This window comes from Lutjanus erythropterus, chromosome 12 (assembly GCF_056507025.1).
Source record: "Lutjanus erythropterus isolate fLutEry1 chromosome 12, fLutEry1.hap2, whole genome shotgun sequence".
Classification (NCBI taxonomy): Eukaryota; Metazoa; Chordata; class Actinopteri; order Lutjaniformes; family Lutjanidae; genus Lutjanus; species Lutjanus erythropterus.
In genome coordinates, this window is record NC_139328.1 from 8,832,230 (window position 1) to 8,852,186 (window position 19,957).

Consider the following 19,957-nt stretch of genomic DNA (forward strand, 5'->3'; position numbering starts at 1 on the left):
GTATTTGGGAGAGCCACTTCCCTAAAACCACGTCTCTGAGCTTGCTGATCTGTAGCTGGATATTTGACTTCCTGACGGGCAGGCCACAGGTGGTGAGGAAGGACAGCTACACCTCCTCTTCGCTTAATCCTCAAAATCGGCACGCCACAGGGCTGTGTGCTCAGACCCCTCCTGTACTCCCTGTTAACCTACGACTGTACCGCCAAGCACTGATCCAACATCATCATTAAATCTGCCAAATCCCCTACAATGGGCATTCACATCAAATTTAGCCCAATATGAACTTTTATTGTGACAGAAAATTACATATAAGATAAATTTATTTTTATCAAGTGTCCCTGGTGGTGCAGAATCTTAATCTGGTACAAAACAAATACACTGTAATCATTCCTCATAGATTCAACATCTATACCAAGACCACAATTAAAAATGCATCATAGCTAATTCTTAAAAAAAAAATATCACATGATAAAAGTAAGGTAAAGTTTGGGGTAACACAGGTCTCTATTGTATTTAAGCGTGAAAAAGTTTGTACTGTGATAACGACCTCAGAAACACAGAGGTAACTTATAAATGTAAGGGATAATATATTCCTAAGATTCCTTTAGATAACCCACTTATCTCATAGGTCGATATTAGACAGGAACTCTTCCTCGGCCTCACTGCATGTTGTGGCAACTCTGATAGGTGGAGATTTTGTCTCCTCTAGTAGCTTTTTCTCCAGAGCTGCATCCTCTGGGCTGAGCTCCTCTCCTTTGGTCATTACATACACAAAATACTCAAAGCCTTCTCCATAACTGTACTTCTTAATCGACCAGTTGTACTCGGTGCGGGCGTAGAGGCGTTTCCTGAAGAAAGGGTTGGCGAAGGTGATGGAGACAAATTGTCCTCCGGGCTTCAAGCAGCGACTAATCTGGGAGAAGAAAGAGGAAAGGAAGAGCATTAAAAGACAAGACCACCAAGACACACAGCATTATAATTCCAAACATCAATACCAGCAACCTCTACTGCTACAAAAACAGCCAGAGTTGTTCAGTCATATGAGACTGTTGCCATAATAATGTTCTCTAACTTCACCAAGATCTCTTACATGTTTGAAGTGAGTGAATATAAAAAGCTGACAAATTTAGGTATTAAATAACTCACAACAGCAACATGCATAACTTACAAAAATTTATCAATTACATTTAGCAATTTTTAATGATGATATCAATAAACCATTTCAAATTGCAGTTTTCTGCAAAAGAAATCTTCTAAATGAAATCAAAATCTATGTCTCTGAGACTACTATGTGTCTATTAAATTAAAGAAAAAACAAAATAAATGAGTGGAGAAATGCAACTTATTCAGGGAAAGAGGATCACTGAAAGGTTTTATATGGCTGAAAATGGTGTGAATCGTATCGTATGGCCTACACATTTGTCAAATCTCATCTCAACTGAACATCTATGGGAGATTTTGACTGACCACCACCATAATCAACTCACCAAATGAGTGTATATCTTTTGTAAAGCTCAGCCTACCAAGCATTAAGCTGTTTTGGCTCAACACCTCGCTATTTATGTAGTTTTTTTCCCCTTAATTTGTCACAGTTCTTCTGCACATCTATTGAATACAAAGTTCCCTAAAATTGGCATCTCTACAGTCAGGCACATGAGATGCATCTACATAAGCCAGAGCAAACACTATGTACTGAGCTTTTCAGTCCACAGTGCTGCTCAGCCATGCAGTCTGATAACACAGTGTGACAGCACGAAAACTGCGAGGGTCCCGAATAATTGTTGTTCTGGGTCCATCGACACTCGAGTGTGTTGATCCTTCGTGTGAGATACACGTGTGCATCACAACACAGTAAGCTTTAGAGAGCTGCAGAGCATACGAGAGTACACACACACTCACACACACACACACACACACACACTCACACACACTTAGAGAATATGAAAACTGACACAAACAGAAGCATGCAGAGACACATTCACGCAGACTCAGGCAGGGAGTTTCTCAAGAGACATAAGTGTGCGTGGGAGTGAAGGGACAGAATCTGCAGAACACTGAACAGTGAGCAACTAACTTTTTGTATTTCATACAAAAAAAAATATATAAACCAAGTCAACATGTTGTCCGCTGAGAGAATTATTACAGGCATACAACAGATTTAACTGCAACAACTTTGCATAAATTTGTTAAAAAGTAACAACTAATTCAAGAGTGAGTTGTGAGTTTGAGGTGCATGACTTGAACTTGACTGACTCGAGTCCAAGTCATGAATTAGACAACTGATGGCCGGTACTGGATGAATTTGACTTTGACACCGATGAGTGACTTCACTTAACCTTTGAATGACTTTATATCCTCCCAAAGCCCAAAGATTAAAAATTCTGTTATAAAAGTGACCTATAAAAGTGAGGATTTACTTTGAATCAGTCTGTCTGCAGGCAGCGCTTGGCAGTGCCCATCAGCAGACAAAAGGTGACACCTCAGATTATCACAGTCGAATAAAATGACTATGCTGTGGTAAAAAAAAAAAAAAATGTATGGCAACATACAAAATAAGCAGCACAAAAACCACAGATGGAGAGGCAATTACTTTCAACATCAAAAGGCTCATTTATGCATCCATTAAATACAAAAATAGATAGGCGCTGCTTAGAGTCAAAAGTTACCTCAAAGAAGAGTCAAAAGTTTCTGACAACAATAAATAAGACAATGCTGGAGGAGGTTGTAATAACGTAATTCTTAAAGAAAGAGGAAAAAGTGGAGGCAGCATTGAAGACAATGGTTGTTTGTGTGCTCATTATATCATTGTGACTGCGACATGTGAACTCCGTCATGTCCTGCGGTTATGTGTCGCTTGAACTACTGGCTAAACTGCTACACTGCCCCCCACGACTACTGGTGGTACTGCTTCCTTTTTGTCTGTATCCATGAACTTTCAGAAAGCGTGCAGAAATATGGACAAAATGAATGCAGAGTACGGACTGCAGGCTTCACTTGTGTCCGGATGTGTATCTAACATTAAGCACAAATGATCCATAAAGCTTCACAAGGAATAGTTGGCTGAGGCTAACAGTGCTCTCTGAGCAGCTGAGCAGCTAACATTGCACCTATGGTTTGGTAGTCTGAATGTTGTCTTTTAAAATCAGCTGTTTGTAACGTAAGCTGTCTGTCGTGCCAGATGGTTACAGAACCATGTGAGAAGTTGAACTTTGAAACTGTTTGGAAAAGGGCGAAAAACTTGGCAAGTGATTGGATGAAGCATCTGTTTATCACAGGCTAACTTCAACTAATCAGATCAATGAACCATAGGACATAAATCAAACATTTGCCGAAGCCAAACAGGAGAAGAACAAAAACATCTTTATAGTTTTATTCACATTATATTTTGTCACATTCGACCTCCATCCTCACTCTCTGACGTATCTGACACAACTCATGTTTTCCCAGAAGTTATAGCAACTAGCCACTAGTTAGCAACGGCTAGCAGAAATAGCAGTTACCTTGTCTAGTATTTTTAGACATTTTAATGCAGAAATGTTATGTTAGCTTTATAACAATTTAAAATTTTAAATGTGAAACTTTTAAGTTACAAAAAATATGATAGCTGGGTAAACTACATCAACTGACAAAGATCTGTGAGATACAGTTGAAACCTCCTGAAGCTTGAGTTAGATTTTTTTTTTTCTGTTTAATTTGAAATGTTACATGAGCACCACATGGACATCTACTGTCCAAAGGGATTAGTTAACTAAATATAAACATGTAAAAACTGCTCTAGAGACATAATTTATTTTATTTATTCATGATTCAGGCCACACATTGTAGTATATGGATGTGACAAGCTACTGCATGGTTTCTGAGAGTGGCTTCATGCCTGGGCTTTGAAGGCAGAGCTCACGTGTTCCTGTCATGAAAGCTGGGGAGGTAATGTCATGCAGCCAGGACAGAATAGTAGTAGCAGTCTGTACAATAAGCTGTGGAGGAGCACAGTGGCTCCCCCCTACGCTGTCCTGGGGTCCTTGGGGAGAAGAGTCGTTCTGAGATGAGCACGTGTATCCTGCTCTTCTCACATGATTCATCTCCACCAGCAAGCAGCCCGAGCATGAATTATTCACTCTCCACTGTGACACGGAGGAAAAGCGAGAGGAAGGGTGGAGGGGGTCGATGGATATGGGAGAAAATGGGTAATATAATGCACAGAAATGGGAGAGAAAAGGCTCGGGTGATCTAGATTAGGGAGTACCTGACAAAAATATGGCAGGGAGGCGAAAGAATTTAGAGTGGAAGCCATGACTGTCATAGAAAATGGAGTGGATAACATATTTTCAAAACCTTACTTTTACTTTTGAAGGTGGTCCAGACATCTTAACTGCTCCTCAACCAAAAAATGTATAGAGTATGTACAGAATCAACAAACTGATTCCTAAATCTACTTCTCTGGCCTTAGATGTTGGATATTAATCCACATATAGTGGGAGAAATGTGGCAAACTACTCTCCTCTTCAGGGCAAAATGCTGCTTAAGCATTCTTTCGTGATGAGCATAGAATTAAGGCTTGAATTAAGGTGTGTCCTTTTAAAATGATATAACTGTCCACATACAACACTTCCTCCTTTACGCTGTCATGGATGTTAAGCAATACATCCACTAGAGAGAACTGCTCAGGGTCAAAAGTCTCCCCATAGAAAAAGAAGAATCAAAAGTCTGTGACAACAACAAACATGGCAACACTGGAGAAGGTTGTAATAATGTACCACTTGAGAAAAAGGCAAAAGCGGAAGCAGCGTTGCAGACGCCGGTGATCCGTGCAGCCATTAAATAGACTGTGACATGTGAACTTCTTCCTCTTCCCTATGGTCGTTTCTCTGCCCCTCCAATGACTCCTCCCGTTTCAGAAAAGGTAGGAAAGTATGGACAGAATGATTGCAGAGTACGGACAGACGGCTCCATCCACAAAGCTGCAGTTTTAAAGGAAAACTCCTCATTTAAGATTGCAAACTTCCCAAAATGTTGAAGAGTTTGTGTCCACTACAATGGTAGGTCCAGGTAAGGTAGCAAATAAACATCATAATCTTTCTAAAAATACTAACTATCCTTTAAAGCTACAATAATCAAATTTTGGCGCCTGCCATTCTGCAGCAGCGGCAGCCTGTGCAAACTTCCCTGGATGTTGCAGCTGTAGTCCAAAGTGAGCCTGTGCCACAACTTATCCAACCACTTCATATAACACCGTAAACTGCAGTATGATGATTGCATAAAGGCCAAGAAGAATAAGGTCGCTAATGCTACCACACTGAATACCCGTCCTTGTCCAGCATCAACTCAGACATCCATAACAGCAACGCAGTACAGCCTGTGATTGTATGAATGTAGCAAATCGTGAAGGTGAAAGCTGCTTCTCGGAGATGCACTGTGAATAATAACCAGTCTTATTTAGAGGCACAGATTGTACATTAGCAGGAATTTAGCGCAACATGGAAATAAAAGCTGTCCTCTTTTTATTTAAACCTGAAAGTGAAATGAAAGTATTTTGTCCTTAATACAATGATAATAAAATATAGTAAAAGATAAGATAATGAGATAGATAACAAATAAGATACTAAAATAATGGTGATAGATTATAGTGATCTCACTGTTGATCAAAATAACTGTGATTATCATTTTGGCCATAATCACCAGGCAAGCAGCTGATAACAAGCCAACACATTCACAGCCACATCAGTGGCTTAGGCTGATCTACTCTGTTTTTGGTTTAGCCTGAACCAAACAGGGGGGTCTTTAGATGCTGGATATTTGTCTACTTTCACCAACTAAATCACTAACTTTGTCTTCCTGCCATTTGACACTGTGCAGGTAGAGTGCAATGTGCTCATTAGAGCTTTTTGGCTGAAAACAGCTGGGGTTAATAAGACTGAACTATACAGCAAATATGCAGGCTATAAAAACAAAATATTGAAGCTAAAAGGCTCAGGAGAACTGCAGAGGTGGGTGTTAATTCTTTGTAATTCTGGTGGTATGAGCAACAATCTCACATTACAAAGTGTTTTTTTTAATTCCATGTGTCAAAATATATCAAGTTTAAAACTAACAATGATAAATAGCGTTCTCTTTTCCCTTAAAAACATATTAAAGGACGGTCACTCCAGAAGGCCAGGTAAAGTCCAGCACAGGTTGAGCCCTCCAGAGGATTTGGTGAGTGCATAAACTGGAGAGGGAGTGAAACAAAGTACATCATCCTGACTTCACCCCTTCAGTCATTATTCATGGCACTGAGATGTATGGGTGCACCCTCTGTACCTGTGCGGTGTAACTCCAGAGCCTTATGTCACTGCTGACTGGGGGACTGACGTCATTGCAACCCAAGACGACACTGAACTATAGCAAACAGCTCAGCTATAACCATGACTGCTTGGCAGCGAGGACGGCGGTTGGAGGACGGCTTCAACAGTCAGTCCTGTTATGTTTTAGACCATTTCAAACCAGACAAACAAGAGTGACACATCACACTTAACCATACCACTGCATGTGTATGCAGTAGGGTTCTGCAATAAGTTGATTTCTATTGTGAGATGACAGAAAAATATCTGTTGTTCAAGATTATGCTCTGTTGTTTATTTTGTTGTGTTGCAAATCACAATCTTAGCCGCAATTTCGTTTTACATTTTGACAACGCTTTGCATTCTTGCATGGCTCATGCAGGCAGGAAATTTGCATGAAGGCAACAAAAACAAACATGGTGGAGAGTGAATGTACCACAGGACCAAGAGAGGGACTCTGACCAGTTAAGCTAAAACGAGTAGCTCATACCTAAAAGAGGAGCTACTTCTGTTGCATGAATGTGGTTTGCAAGCTATGCTGTAGTCCACAGGGGGCAACTGTAACATGCTCAGGTCCACCAATCAGAAACAAGACAGACTGATGACTTTAACTTTGCACATATTCAGTCGGTTTTTGCCTGTGGCACAGGAACAGGACCATTTCACCTCAGCAGAAGTTTAAACAAAAAGATTCTGAAGTACAAACTATGATGATGAACAAACAATGCTAGTATAAGTGCTGCCTATTCTACTGGGGGACCTTGTAACACTGAGTTACAACGGCCCCCAAGGTACATGGACTAATGTAAGCACCGTGTTTGTCTGTGTTGACACACTTTTCTGTTAGAAAATGAACATACTTCACAAAATTAAAATGTAAAATTACTAATAACTTACTAACTAAATGACTAAAATGTAGAAAAATTGCCCAGTCTTCTGCAAAATTAGAAATTAGACTTGTGCCTTACAGCAGCAATGTGATTACTTTGAGGTGTTCTTTCATTTGAGATGCAGCGGGTTAATGTGCCTGACTTTAACAATTGCCCCGAGCCACTGTTACAAATGGCCCCACCAAGGGGGTAACTATAACACTATGACGTCTTGTATTAAATTGAATATTACAGCCTTGTTCTAATTAGTGAAAACATATCAATTGTATTATTAATTGGTGCACGTATATATGCTCCTTACATCAGTTTACTAGTGAATTTCAGATAGTCTGTGAGTTATGAAGGAATATGTAAAAAATGTCACAATTGCTCTCCTACCTCTATTTGTCAAGTACATAATTCAGTAGGCCTTTCCATGTGGTCATTTTACATAAACTCTTTACTAACTGAATGTACAGAAAACGTGCTATATCGTGACATATTGTTATCTAGATATGAAATAACCTACATTGGGATATGAGATTTTGGTCATATCATGCAGCCCTGGTCTGCAGGATACATGACTGACCGAGATTCTCACGCTCAGCATGGACATGCATGTTTGCATTCACAGGAAATCCTTATGATGAGGAGGATGGATGCATGGAGTGTGGTGAGTCATATTTATACACATTCTGTATGTATATCAGCACGCGCAGTACGACAGTGGCTCTGGCACTATGTAAATCATCCACCCACACATCAGAGCGGTGGTATTATTATGATATGAAGGATCAACACTGGCAGGTCTGTTTGGATGTGATGATCATCTGCTCTGAAAGTGACAGATAAACAAGTGTGTCACTTACAGAAGAGATAAGAGGTCATTTTTCAGGACATGCAGATAAGCTGTAACGTATCTAATGGGGTCCAATGTGGAGTCTCTCATCCGAATCAACAGGTGGAAGAGGCCTCGCTGGCTGTTACACCCAAACACTGGAGTAAGGAAACAACATCCCCAAAACACTGAGTCAGTTTCCCCCCCGTCCACTCTCAGTCAGACATCTGTAAGCTGATCCTAAGTGGGCCACAGGGCTTCTCCAAGAGGACAGAGGAAACCACTCTGTTAGCGCCCATCTTCACACACTCACACTCTGCTGATTCAATTCCTCAACATCCCCACTCCAACATGGACACACACACACACACACACACAGCATCATGGCCTCTCCTGAATTATTAAGCATGCTGGCGGAAGCTTGTGTCTAAGTGACCTGACCTGTCTTGAGTGTACTGCAACAAAGAGGTAAAATGAGATCAGGAGTTAAAGTCCCCATGAGGAATTCCACTCAAGCTCACCCCCATTTTAAGACACTTTACACACACATTTGTAAACATTAATCATTCCTTTGTATATCTGTTGGAATGCTACTATTGATCCAACAATTAAAAAATATATATATTTTACGAATTTCTCTCCAGGAAAAACACAGCTCACTGCAAGCATGGTTGTAGTCTCTTAGTCTTAATGACAAACCAAACTGATAATACAACATTATAAAAAGCTGCAGCTGCATGTTTTGAGTTTAAATTCAACTTTTTAGTGTACATTATCATAACTGTCTCTGCATTGTTGTGATCACCCTGTTAGGAAGTAATTTGGCCATGATTCAAACAGTCTTTGTATTGGGGGAAATAAATATTGAAATAAATTTGAAATATTAACGTTTTATATGTCAGTCCAAGTCAGTGCCTGACCTTTCTGCAGTAGTCAGAGAGAAGATAAGCTGTCGATCCAAGGAGAATGACATTTCATCTACTCTGTAGGCTCTCTTTCTCCAGGTGTGTGTCCTCAGTTTCTCCTATTCACTGCTTTGTCTTCCTGTCCTCATTGGACTGCAATAATACTCATCCCCTGTTATCTCCACCCATTCTCTCCTCTCTGGGCTCCGGTTTGCCCTAAGATACTGTACATGAGATAACTGATTGTGTCCGGTGGTTAGATGAGGACAGGGTGGCGGGTGGTCACATCTTACTCTGTGGTTTCACTCTGCAGGACCTTCAGGTTACATAATCTGGGTTCATCTGAGATTGAAAAGGTGTGTTAGTGGCTCCTGAGGCAGGAAGAGGACACGTTGACTTCCTTTTCAATTTTCTCGCATCAGCACTGATCTGTAGATGATCTGCGATATTTCACTTCAGGGTTGAAATGTTTGAAAGATAAAAACAAAAACTATATATGAGAAAAAAAATCTAAGTAAGAAGAAGAAAACTGCAAACAAATGAACTGAAAATGAATGAATGCCATGAAAGAAATTTTCCTGGTTTATTGGAAATTTTTACCATTCATTGATCATTATGTGGTGGCCAAAAATACTCTGTACTTTGACATGAATTTAACCGTTTTCATATAACAAGGTTAGCATTAATCATGACATGCCAAATATAAAAACATGCATTTATAATGGTACCAAAGGTTGAGGGAGAAAAACATGAATAAAGAGTTGAAACTGCAACTCAACATCCACTTAAGAGACTCTCAAGACCATGAGATGAAGTTAAAAGCTACATAACAGCTAGAAGGTGGACCCTTACTATTTTTTTCTGGACAAATTAAAGAAAGTTTTAAGAAAGTTCACCTGAAGATCTAGTATGCCCGTATGAACTGACTGTGGACAATCAAACACATGAAGTGGCCTACAGGAATGTCAAAACAGTGTCAAAATCTGATAGAGGAAGTAGCTGAACCATAGTATTAACTATGGGACAAGATAAGCATGTTAAGCCAAGTGGGGAAAATGAGCGAAAATATTATGTTCATATGGTCATTCATTTATTTTGCTTTTCAGATTCCATAATTATTCTTTTGCTCAGAATCAGCAAAACCAAAGAACTGATTGCTGATTTTTGGAAAAGGGAGGCAAAGACACACATCTCTGTCTACATCAGTGGAGCTGAAGTGGGGCAGGTGAGCAGTTTTAGGTTCCTGGTAAACAACATCACAGAGAACCTGTCATGGACATCACACATCTCTACCCTGGTAAAGAAGGCTCAGAAATGGCTTTGATTCTTAAGGGAACTTAAGAAGGCAAAAATTCCTGTAACACGTTCTTGTTGACTTCTACAGACAAGCAAATGACAGCATTCTGACCAAACACATCATGAAATGTCGTGGGATGCGCATGACCCAGGACTCTACAGTGGGTGATTAAAAGTGCCTAGAACATCACTGGAGGAGGTGAAGTGTCTGCGGAGAACCAGACAACACCCACTCCAGCTACAGTCTGTTCACCCTGGTGCCATCTGGCAAGAGATACAGAAGTATCTGCTGCTGTAAAATCACACTAAAGAGCATGTTCTTGCCTCAGGCTGTGAGACTCCTCAACTCATCCTCTGCTCTCGACCATGCAAAAAATCCACTGTTAATCCATTGCTTATTTAACCTTCAACTACACAAGCCAGAAAAGCTGTTGCAGATTCATACTGTACTAAGTATAAACTTCTACAACAATTGTCTGTGACACTGCTCCATAGGAAGATGTATGTGTGTTGAGAAAGTCATACATGCACAACTGTAAACATGGCAAAGTGAAAGAAGAATGATGGTATTGGTGTCATCAAGTGGGAGAGTGAAGTCTTTTTCACCTCCTTCCTCATCGCTGATGTACATTATACAAGTCACGAAGGACGGCAAGCTATGACCGGTCAAGGTCCAATCTGTAGTCTGCTATCTCAGTTATTGTTTACTCTGAACTGATGATGGAGGCTTTAGTATGTGGGATGATTAGTGAGAGCAGAGGTGCAGCTGATGCTCCATGAACATTTGTAGGTGTGTGTTTGTTTGTGTACCCACTTTACTGTGGGTGAGGCAGCGCTGATCAGTGGGCAGAGACAACAACAGAGTGCTATCGCTGGTCAGCAGACTTGTACGGACCACAGCCTACCGTCTCCTTTAGAGATACTGTACACACACAGGACAAAACACACACACATGCACACACGCACACACACACACACACACACACACACAAAATGTGCATGAACAAAGACATACTTGAAGTGGAGCAGGGAGCAAAGCAGAGAGGAGGTGAGCTTTTTATTTAGGTCATATTTTAGATCATATTTTATGAATTCTCTCCCATCTTCTCAGTGGTTGTTTACTGGTTTCATATAGCTCTGCAGACCCCCTCCCTGCAGCCATCCCCCCCCTCCCCTCCCTGAAGGAATGTGCATTTGAAATCAACCGCCTCTCTTCCTTTCCATTTCACCTCACCCGTAGCCTGCAGCCAGGCATGTGGATGGCAAAAACGTGTAAACGTCTTAAGGAAAAAAAAAAAAAAAGAAAAGAAACGGAATTGGAGTGGGTGAGACGAACACAGAGAAAAGGAGGGGTGGTGAGAGCGTAAAGATGGGAGGGAGGGGTGAGAGAATGAGGTCTCAATGCCGGTCTCCTAACAAAGCAGATCTGCTCTTCCCTCCAGGGGTGCAACAGCCTGCTTCCTTCATCCCTCCATCCCCTTTTTTTTTTTACCCTCCCTTTCTCCTCTTCTTCTTTCTCTGAGCTCCTGCCTTCAAGAGCCAAATGTGTGAATGCTATAAGGCACCATCTGCCTGGAGAAGCTTGAGTCTGAGCAAGTATAAATTTGCCTGTGCGAGTGGGCTGTTGCTGCCCAAGCAAAGACATGGCTTCCTCTGCAACATGTTTTAATTTGAAATTGACACCTTCCAAAATGCTTTACATAAAGATCATATTTTTTCTAAGATAACAGTTTGGGTTGCTCCATATGCTCAAGAGCAAAACAACATAATTAACATGCATAATTCTAATAAGACAATTTATACAGACTTATGTTCCCGCTCGAAGATTTGTAAGAAAGCTGAGACTCATGCATGTGTGTGCAGGACAGCGGAGAGAAAGATGTTTTTAAACATGAGCTCTCAGTACGTGTGTAGCTTTTAACTGAATCTCTGTGGTTTAGTTTCTGTCCTGCATTGCTGTTTCTACTTTCAGGTGTCTATTTTACTGGTTTGTGTTAGCTGTCAGCTGATAGAAGTTGTGTTAAGTTACTGCTGATGAAAAACCCACGTTTCCCCAGTTTTGCTGCTTCGTTATAAAAGCTTTTAGATATAGTAAGTAAAATGTTTAGTCACCATGCAGCCACTTGAGTAAAGATGAGTGCACAACTGTTAATACACACCTTCAGGCTGGTGCACTGTGCTGGGCATATGCACCAAGCTAAACAATGTATGTATCAAAAAGGGAAAAAAAGAGTGTCACAAGTTACTGATGGAGGTGACAAGCCTCTCCCGAAAAGGGGTGAAAATAGCATGTCCACCAGGGTATTATGTTTGCTCATGACAGAATCATCTGAACTGGGAGTGAATGCCCATTGCACTCTTTCTCACTGAAGACAGAAGCCAGATGTTAGTGTTATTTTTGTCCAGTGTAAAAGGGGTTTTACAGTAGTTGGCACAGTGATGGATAGCAGGGAAAACTTGAGTGTTGGATCCCCTCGTCACTGACTTCTCCTTTCTGCCCACCCACCTTTCCTCTCCTGAATTTCCTCTACCCTCTTGTCCTCCCCTCTCCTCCGCTCTCCTCTCCTCTCCTCACCCAGCTAACTCACACCCCATGTCCTCCACCCACCCACTGCACAGATAAATTATACATCAGAGACCCTCTCTCCCCGTCTCTTCTCTCCCTCAGCATCCATCCACCCTTGCCTTACCAGGACAAAAATGGCTTGCTTGTGCTCGAGTGAAAAAGCTGACACTGATTCAAAATGGAAATGTTTTAAGCTCAATACCTGTTCTGATATAAATCTGAGTGCAGGTTGTTGTGTGGGCTTGTGGAGGCACGGGCTGCCGTAGGAAGACAACAAACATCCTGCCTTTCAAGTAGGCGCATCCCTCCCTCACACCTCGCGTTGTCATGGAGACTAAAGTTTAGCAGCGCTGGTCAGGGTAACTTATGTAGGTCAGAGTGGGACACCTCTCAAAACAAAAACACCAGGCAGCAGAACAGTGGAACTGGCGCCTTCGTTAGGGTGAGGAGACCGCCAGAAAGTTCGGATAACGAGCAACACTGATATGAGAAAACAGCTCCAACAACACAAAACTACACTGAGTGTTTACAGTGGAAATAAACATCAACATTTCACTGGGATTTGAGCCTTTTTCAGTCAGAGAAAAGTCTTTCTCAGCAGCCTAATTAGTGGGTTGACTTCAGGGGAATGCAGGAATAATAAAGACAAGGAATTACTATTTTTTGACATTAAATGTAGCTCTGAACTGGGTCACTGCTCATGTGTTTACAAAGTGCTTCTTCAGCATGAAGAATGCTTCGCCTTGGTCATTTCCCTTAAAATGAGGGAAACTCTTGTCTTCAGGGAAGATTTCATGCTGCGAGATGTAATGTCAGCATTAGTGTGTGTGTTGCGTGTCCGTGCGAGTGCGTCGGACCCCTGTCTAAACAATCAGCATCTCCGCATTCAGCTGCCACAGTCTCCCCTCGTGGCAATCGGGCACGCCGAGCTAAAATTATATCCTCCCTTTCTTCCCTTTTCATCAAAAATAACCGTCTCTGGCTTTTATCTCTCCTTTCTTCTTTATCTCTCCCACTCCCTCTCGCTGCCTCCTCACCCTTTCTGCCTTCCCTCTTCCACTGGGGACCAGAGAGAGGTTTGCTTTAATTACTGAACTACTTTTCACACCGGCAGAGAAAGACAGAGACACACTTCAGACACCCACACACCCGCCCACTGTCATGCTCCCAGCATCCTTGCACTTGCCTTTCATGCCTATATACTCCCTTTTGCTTGTGTTTAATTTGTAAAAACTTGCCTCATCCCTGTTCACTACTTTACAGCTGTCACAGATACAAAGCAGCGTTTCACTGCGGTCAAATATGCTGAATTAATCAAGCAATGTTTGCTATTCTTGGCGCAGAATGATGAAAAAATGATGCAGACTTTGTGAAAAACTTTGTACTGGATGGGAAGGCACAGAGTCAGCGAATGTGTAATTAATAAACTCATCTGCCTTTCAGAACAGTTCAAAAAATAGTAAAACTCAAAGGAATATGAGCTGCGGAGAAACTGGAGCAAAACGTGAGCGGCTGGTACAGTGACACGTTTGGCTTAGAAGCAGGAAGAGTGAAAGGAGGAGGGAGTGCGGGTGTTCCCCTTCGCTTTGGCTTGCTCCCTTTGCACCGCTGTTTCAGTCTCTAAATCTGATGCTACCGTTTAAAGCCCAGGACACTTATTACACTTATCAAGCCCTCGCTTGCACTTATATGTAATTATCCATTAAGGTCTTGTGGGTAGACTTGCGTCAGCAGTGGCCGGGTAATTAGTTTATTGTTGCCATTCTCTTTTTAGCAACACTTACAACTTGCACAACAGCTGATGCTTTACTATTTTCTAGATTAGCTTTAACCATAAACAGCCACTGCATATGGAACAGCTGGGTTGAAATGAAGAAGTCAATTATGAGAGACAGAAATTGTGGATAGATCAAGAGCCAAAACAGAAACTTCAATAAAGTCTTCTCATTCAAGGTGTCTTGCTCTCCTTTTTAATGGCGAGCCAGAGATAAAGAGTTTGGCAGCAGCTGGAGACACAGCGAGAGGCGGAGGAGGAGGGAGGCAGAACGAGAAGTAAAATGGGCCAGTGTGTCTGGCTGCTGAAGGGGTCTCCCACGGGACGGGTAAGGGGGACAGGATAGCCCGGTGGAGGTTCCAGCAGCACACTAACACAGTCCAGTCCTTCACTAGGCTAGTGGCACAGGGAAACCACTAAAACTAGCACTGGCACCCGAATCAGCTCAGTGCTTCCAAGGCAGCTCTGAGGAACTTCTCCATCTGTCTTTACACGACTTGTCAATAAACATTACAAAAATATCTGACTCTTATCATAGTACTGATCACACTGGCACACAGTGTCTCCTGTCACTTTTTATTCAAAAATTCAAACTACCAACTGAATGCAGAAAGAACGAAATATTTGATGTGTAATCTGAATTCATGCTGCCTACAAATACAACTTGTTAATCCATAATTACGACATGGAGGACAGCATCAGAGTTCGTTGGTGTATTAGCCCAGCAGGTTGAGACTTGCACTCCAGTAGTGGGGCATTTTAAATACGCTGTCGATCTATTTGCTGGCTTTGTAAAATACTCCTACCTGGAATTGTTAGCTCGAACAGAACATGATCAGACTGGATTTTCACTGGCGAAGGTTACTGCTGTGGTGAGGCAAAAAGCAGCAATGACTGGAAAATAGTGTTGCCAGGATTGTACACATAAAAAGTGGAAGCTAGCATGGACAACGAGCCAGCAAAAGTGTTTGACATGTTGAGAACTGTTTTACCTATTGGGGCAGGGCTGTACTCTCCTGTACTCGCCACCTCTGCAGTGGCAGCATAGACAAGTCTGTGCAGTCACAAGAAAGTGGCATGCATGGATGTCCAGACAGCCAAACCATGTCCCTCTGCTCCAATGCTTGTATTATTTCATCATGCACTTATTTAAAGAAGAATACAATATTTATTTCCTGAATGAAAGGTGAACTCCAACCACTCTCTCAAGCTGGCTAGACAGCGACAATCAAAGTTTAGTCTCAGTCCTCAAGAATAAACTGGGAACAAAAGTCAGAGTGAATTCAGACCCCACATATTTTAGAATTGGCTATGCGTGCTGCTTGGTCAAGGGCTCTAACATGTTATTGGTGGTGGGGGAAACCAGATCACCTGGAGGAAATCCACATGAGCACCCAGTGCTGACCACTGAACCACCATGCTGTCATTATGACTAAGAATCCTTGAGGGTTCCATTAAGATAATGAGCTCCAGTTTTCCATCTCTACTGACCACTTAATAAGTTACTTTGTGAGGGGAAAAAATATGTATCAGCCATCGTTCCTGGCCGAGCACTCAGGCCCAGAGGCCCAGGAAGACTCTTCCCCCACAGGTCTCAACCCACCGGAGACCTCGCAGTGACTCATCCCACAACAAAGCAGAAGTGGGTGTCCTTTGCTTTCCCTCGCTGGCTTGGCTAATCAAAAGAAAATGTAGTATCCTGTCATTATGGAGAGGCACATTTACTCATGAGTGCAGCAAGTAAATTGTTTTTACCTTTCTCGGTTTCCCTCAGAGGAGGGCTCACTCTGAGGGAAACCAATTCATTTAAGATGGTGCATGTCAGAGAAATAACAGTAAAAGGGTCAATCTGTCATGTCTGGCTAAGTGACACTGGCACATGCACTCCATCACTGATTCACATAAAGTAAGTTTTTTTAAGCTGACATGAAAAGCATGAACAGGAATATCAATGTCCATTTCTTTACTGTATGCAAGTTGTGCTGAATAACAGTAACGTTAATTTACTGAGTGACTGTAGAGAGAATTAGAGGTAGAAACACTTCTGTACAGCACAGGACTGCTGCAGACGTGGGCAGGCCAGTTTCCATAACAACCTGGAAAAAAATATATAAAAAAAACCCCAAACAACTTCAGCTAATTTATTCCTGAAGTTTGGGTGCAAGAAAGCAAGTCTGTTCATCTATTTGTGCTACTGATATACATAATAGCATATACTGTAACTGCAGCCTACACTATTGATTCCTAAACAAAAGTTGGTGCTAATTCTTGTAGCTCGGTGCTCCTAAAGATTACTGTACTTGAATTTGTTGCTCCAACAACAGACAAGCTGTCGATTATACTACATTATTTGAGACAATAACACATAAATCCCCAATACAGATCAAAGCTATTCATACTGCAGGACCAAGGAGATTTCTTGGTGCTCAAGGAAAGCCCCAAACATTAATAACAGTATTTGTTGAAGCCAGTAGCTGTGTATGTTGGCGTAACAAGACAGAAAGAGCAATTAGTGTCAAAAGCTGAAGACTGAAAGCTTTTCCTGGAGTCCCTTCTGAACTTGGTGTACAGCAGTGCTTGATGACATACTGTGTAACTTAAACCACATGACAGGTGTCAGTCACTCCTGCCAGGACTACTTGCTAGCTATTTTTCACAGGTTTACAGATGTTAACGAGAACCAAGTTGATAGAAATTAAAAAAAATCTAATGGGTGCAGTGGTCACATCAAAGTAAGTAAAGTCCGTCTCTAAAGACTTCGCTCAATCGAGGCCGAGGACAATCTCCCAGCTTTCGTTCTTAAGACTGTGTGGAAATAATTAGAGTTAAAAAAGAAGAACTCCATTGCCGAACCAATCCAAAGCCTTTAGGGTGGCCCCCTTTTTTTTTTTACCAATAGTCGGTGCGATCCCCATATCAGCAGGATAAATGTGGATGAACTGAGGCGCTCTCAAGCACCTGATTATGGATGTAGTGGGTAGTCAAAAAACATGATTTTTAAACTTCAGCACAATACTAGTATAAAAAAACTATAGTCAATACCTCCTTCGATACCATGGCAAGAAGAAAAAAAAAGGCCATAACTACCTGCACACAGTGCTGGTGCAGAAAAAGTCACTGAATACCATCTGGTTTAGCGTCTGAAAGCCAAATTTCAAGCAGGACAATAAAGACTGAACTGAACTGAGGTCTTGAATGAGCACTTAGATCATTTCAGCTTCAGTGCTCTCGATGTTATAATAAAGGTTATTGTATCATTTTAAACGTGGTATTGAAAAAGTAAGTTTTGACAACCTTAGTGAGTAGCTTAGACAGCAGCAATGGATAAAACAGTAAGTTTGTCATTCTCGTTGAGTGGTAACTTGTCAGTACGCTCTGATTTTAAAGGTTTCTGCAGAGTTAACTCAAAACAAAAATGTCACTTTGTCAAAAATAACATGACATTCACTGTGATGGATTTCACAACTAAAGCTTTTAAGTTTCAAGAGTGTGATTTTAATGGTGCATGTAAATGAGTGGAAGCAATGACTGCCTGAAACGGGCTTAACACACTCAAAAGAAAAATGTGCATTCAATTGTTGAACTTCAGAAACACAAGAGAGTAAGTCCCTGACCTCCTGGCCTGTAGAAGAGTCTAGGATAAGGTGCGTTCAAATTTCAGAATTGCCCCCTCTCTGGGCAAACTGCATTTATCTCTCAACTAAATAAGACAGCACTCTTCCTCTTTCCATTTACACTGCCAACATTGTAATTCAGCTCTTGCTCTTCACACAAAACCAGGCCGAGACTCATTAAATACTAGATCATAAAACTGTTCTTTAACTGTGCTTCTACTGTCTCATTATACGGTGAGAACACCAGGCAAGTGTTAGAGCCTTCACAGTCAGGCAGTCAGAGCTGCACACTCAGGGGAACAAGTGATGGGTTCGAGCCCAGTGTAGTGTGACTGTACTATATGTGAGGGAGGGAGAGAAGGACCTGGATCCAAATTAAAGCAGAGAGGCAGAAAATGGTGGTTAGATGTGCGGACTCTGAAGGTAAAGAAGAAGAAGAGGAGAGGTTTTACAGAGCAGGCGGAGAAGTACCTCTGGCTTTCCACACAGTCTGACATGAAATTGTCTATGTTGACGTTTCTGTGTTTTAATGTATTTTCAGATGGGCAAAAAGAAAGGTAGACGATGGAGTTGCTGTTTGTTTACTTTCAGTGTTTCTAAGCTACATATGCATTTTATCTTTAAAATAGTTTAAAGGAATACTTTTGGGAAAATGGGCTTAACTGTTTTAAAGGTTCATGCAATTAAAGGTGCAATGTGTAAGCACCTGTCAAAGGACACTCCAAACAAACAGGAAGTAGCATATTATCAGAGCAGGTGCTAGCTTCGGCTCTTTGCTGTTGTAGCTACCAGGTGCTGTCAGATAGCCAGCTAATTGAGCCGTGCAGCTAGTGGCCCTGTTACTGACTCGGGTCTGCTTGCACTGGGAGCTTGGAGCACTGGATGGACGAGGACGCAGCAACCAGCATTAGGAGAGACGTGAAGCAGGAAGAGGAGCAAGAGGAATGTCAGGCATCGGCAGTGTGTAGCGCCAGAAAATTTTCACATCTAATTTGGTTAATTAATAGTTTATTTCGACCATTAACAGAGTTGGGGATTGTGGAGAGTTACCAAGCTTGTCTTAATTCTGTAACTTGAATTTAGAAGATGTGCAAGTGTATTTTTCTGTTTAATAAAAAAATAGGTGTGAGAAAACTAAATTTCTTGAAATTTTGACAGTTTATTTTGATTATTAATTACACTAATGCTAAGAGAGCTTGTGCAATGTAGCAAATTCACCCCTTTACCAGCTGAAACTATGGGCGAGAAAGGCCTGAGCTACGCTATCCACTAATTGCCTCTTGAAGTACAAAATGGTATTATGAGACAGAAAAAGCCAGGGCTAACTGATTAGCATGCTAACTTCAGTAGGTATCACTCGCAACACAATACACAGACTCTTTTGACATAACGTCAGAACATTCTATTGATAATGTTGGTTAATTTTTTAAATGTTTTACACTATAATTCAAGCTAAATCGTAGACAAGATTGATATCACACTCATATATCTGGAAAAATATGTAGCTGAAGCTACATTGTCCACAACCATGTTAGGTAGCTTGTGACTTCTGCACTACCTTTATTTGTTGGAACACTGGTACATTTCTGATGGTCTTGCTAACTTGCTAACTGTCCATCAATGGAACAACATCAATCTACCACCAGGAATATGTGTCATGTTTGTGTGTATCCTTGTAATACAAACAAAATGGCAGTTGTCGAAACATTGCCCTACAGTTGCCCTCAAATGTTGAGTTGAAGATTTAGGTCCCCTACGCAGTGCACTCACACAAGTGT

The 19,957-nt window shown here is 41.4% G+C and overlaps 1 protein-coding gene across 1 annotated transcript in view; it reads right to left on the minus strand.

Annotated features, from left to right (window-relative positions):
• Positions 1 to 319: 319 nt before the first annotated feature.
• ece2a (endothelin converting enzyme 2a) overlaps positions 320 to 19,957 on the minus strand; it is a 102,769-nt gene continuing 83,131 nt past the window's right edge. The window contains exon 4 of the mRNA XM_084732245.1: positions 320 to 913. Coding sequence (XP_084588371.1) covers positions 623 to 913 — 291 coding nt within the window. The 3' untranslated portion in view covers positions 320 to 622. The remainder of the gene's footprint in view (positions 914 to 19,957) is intronic.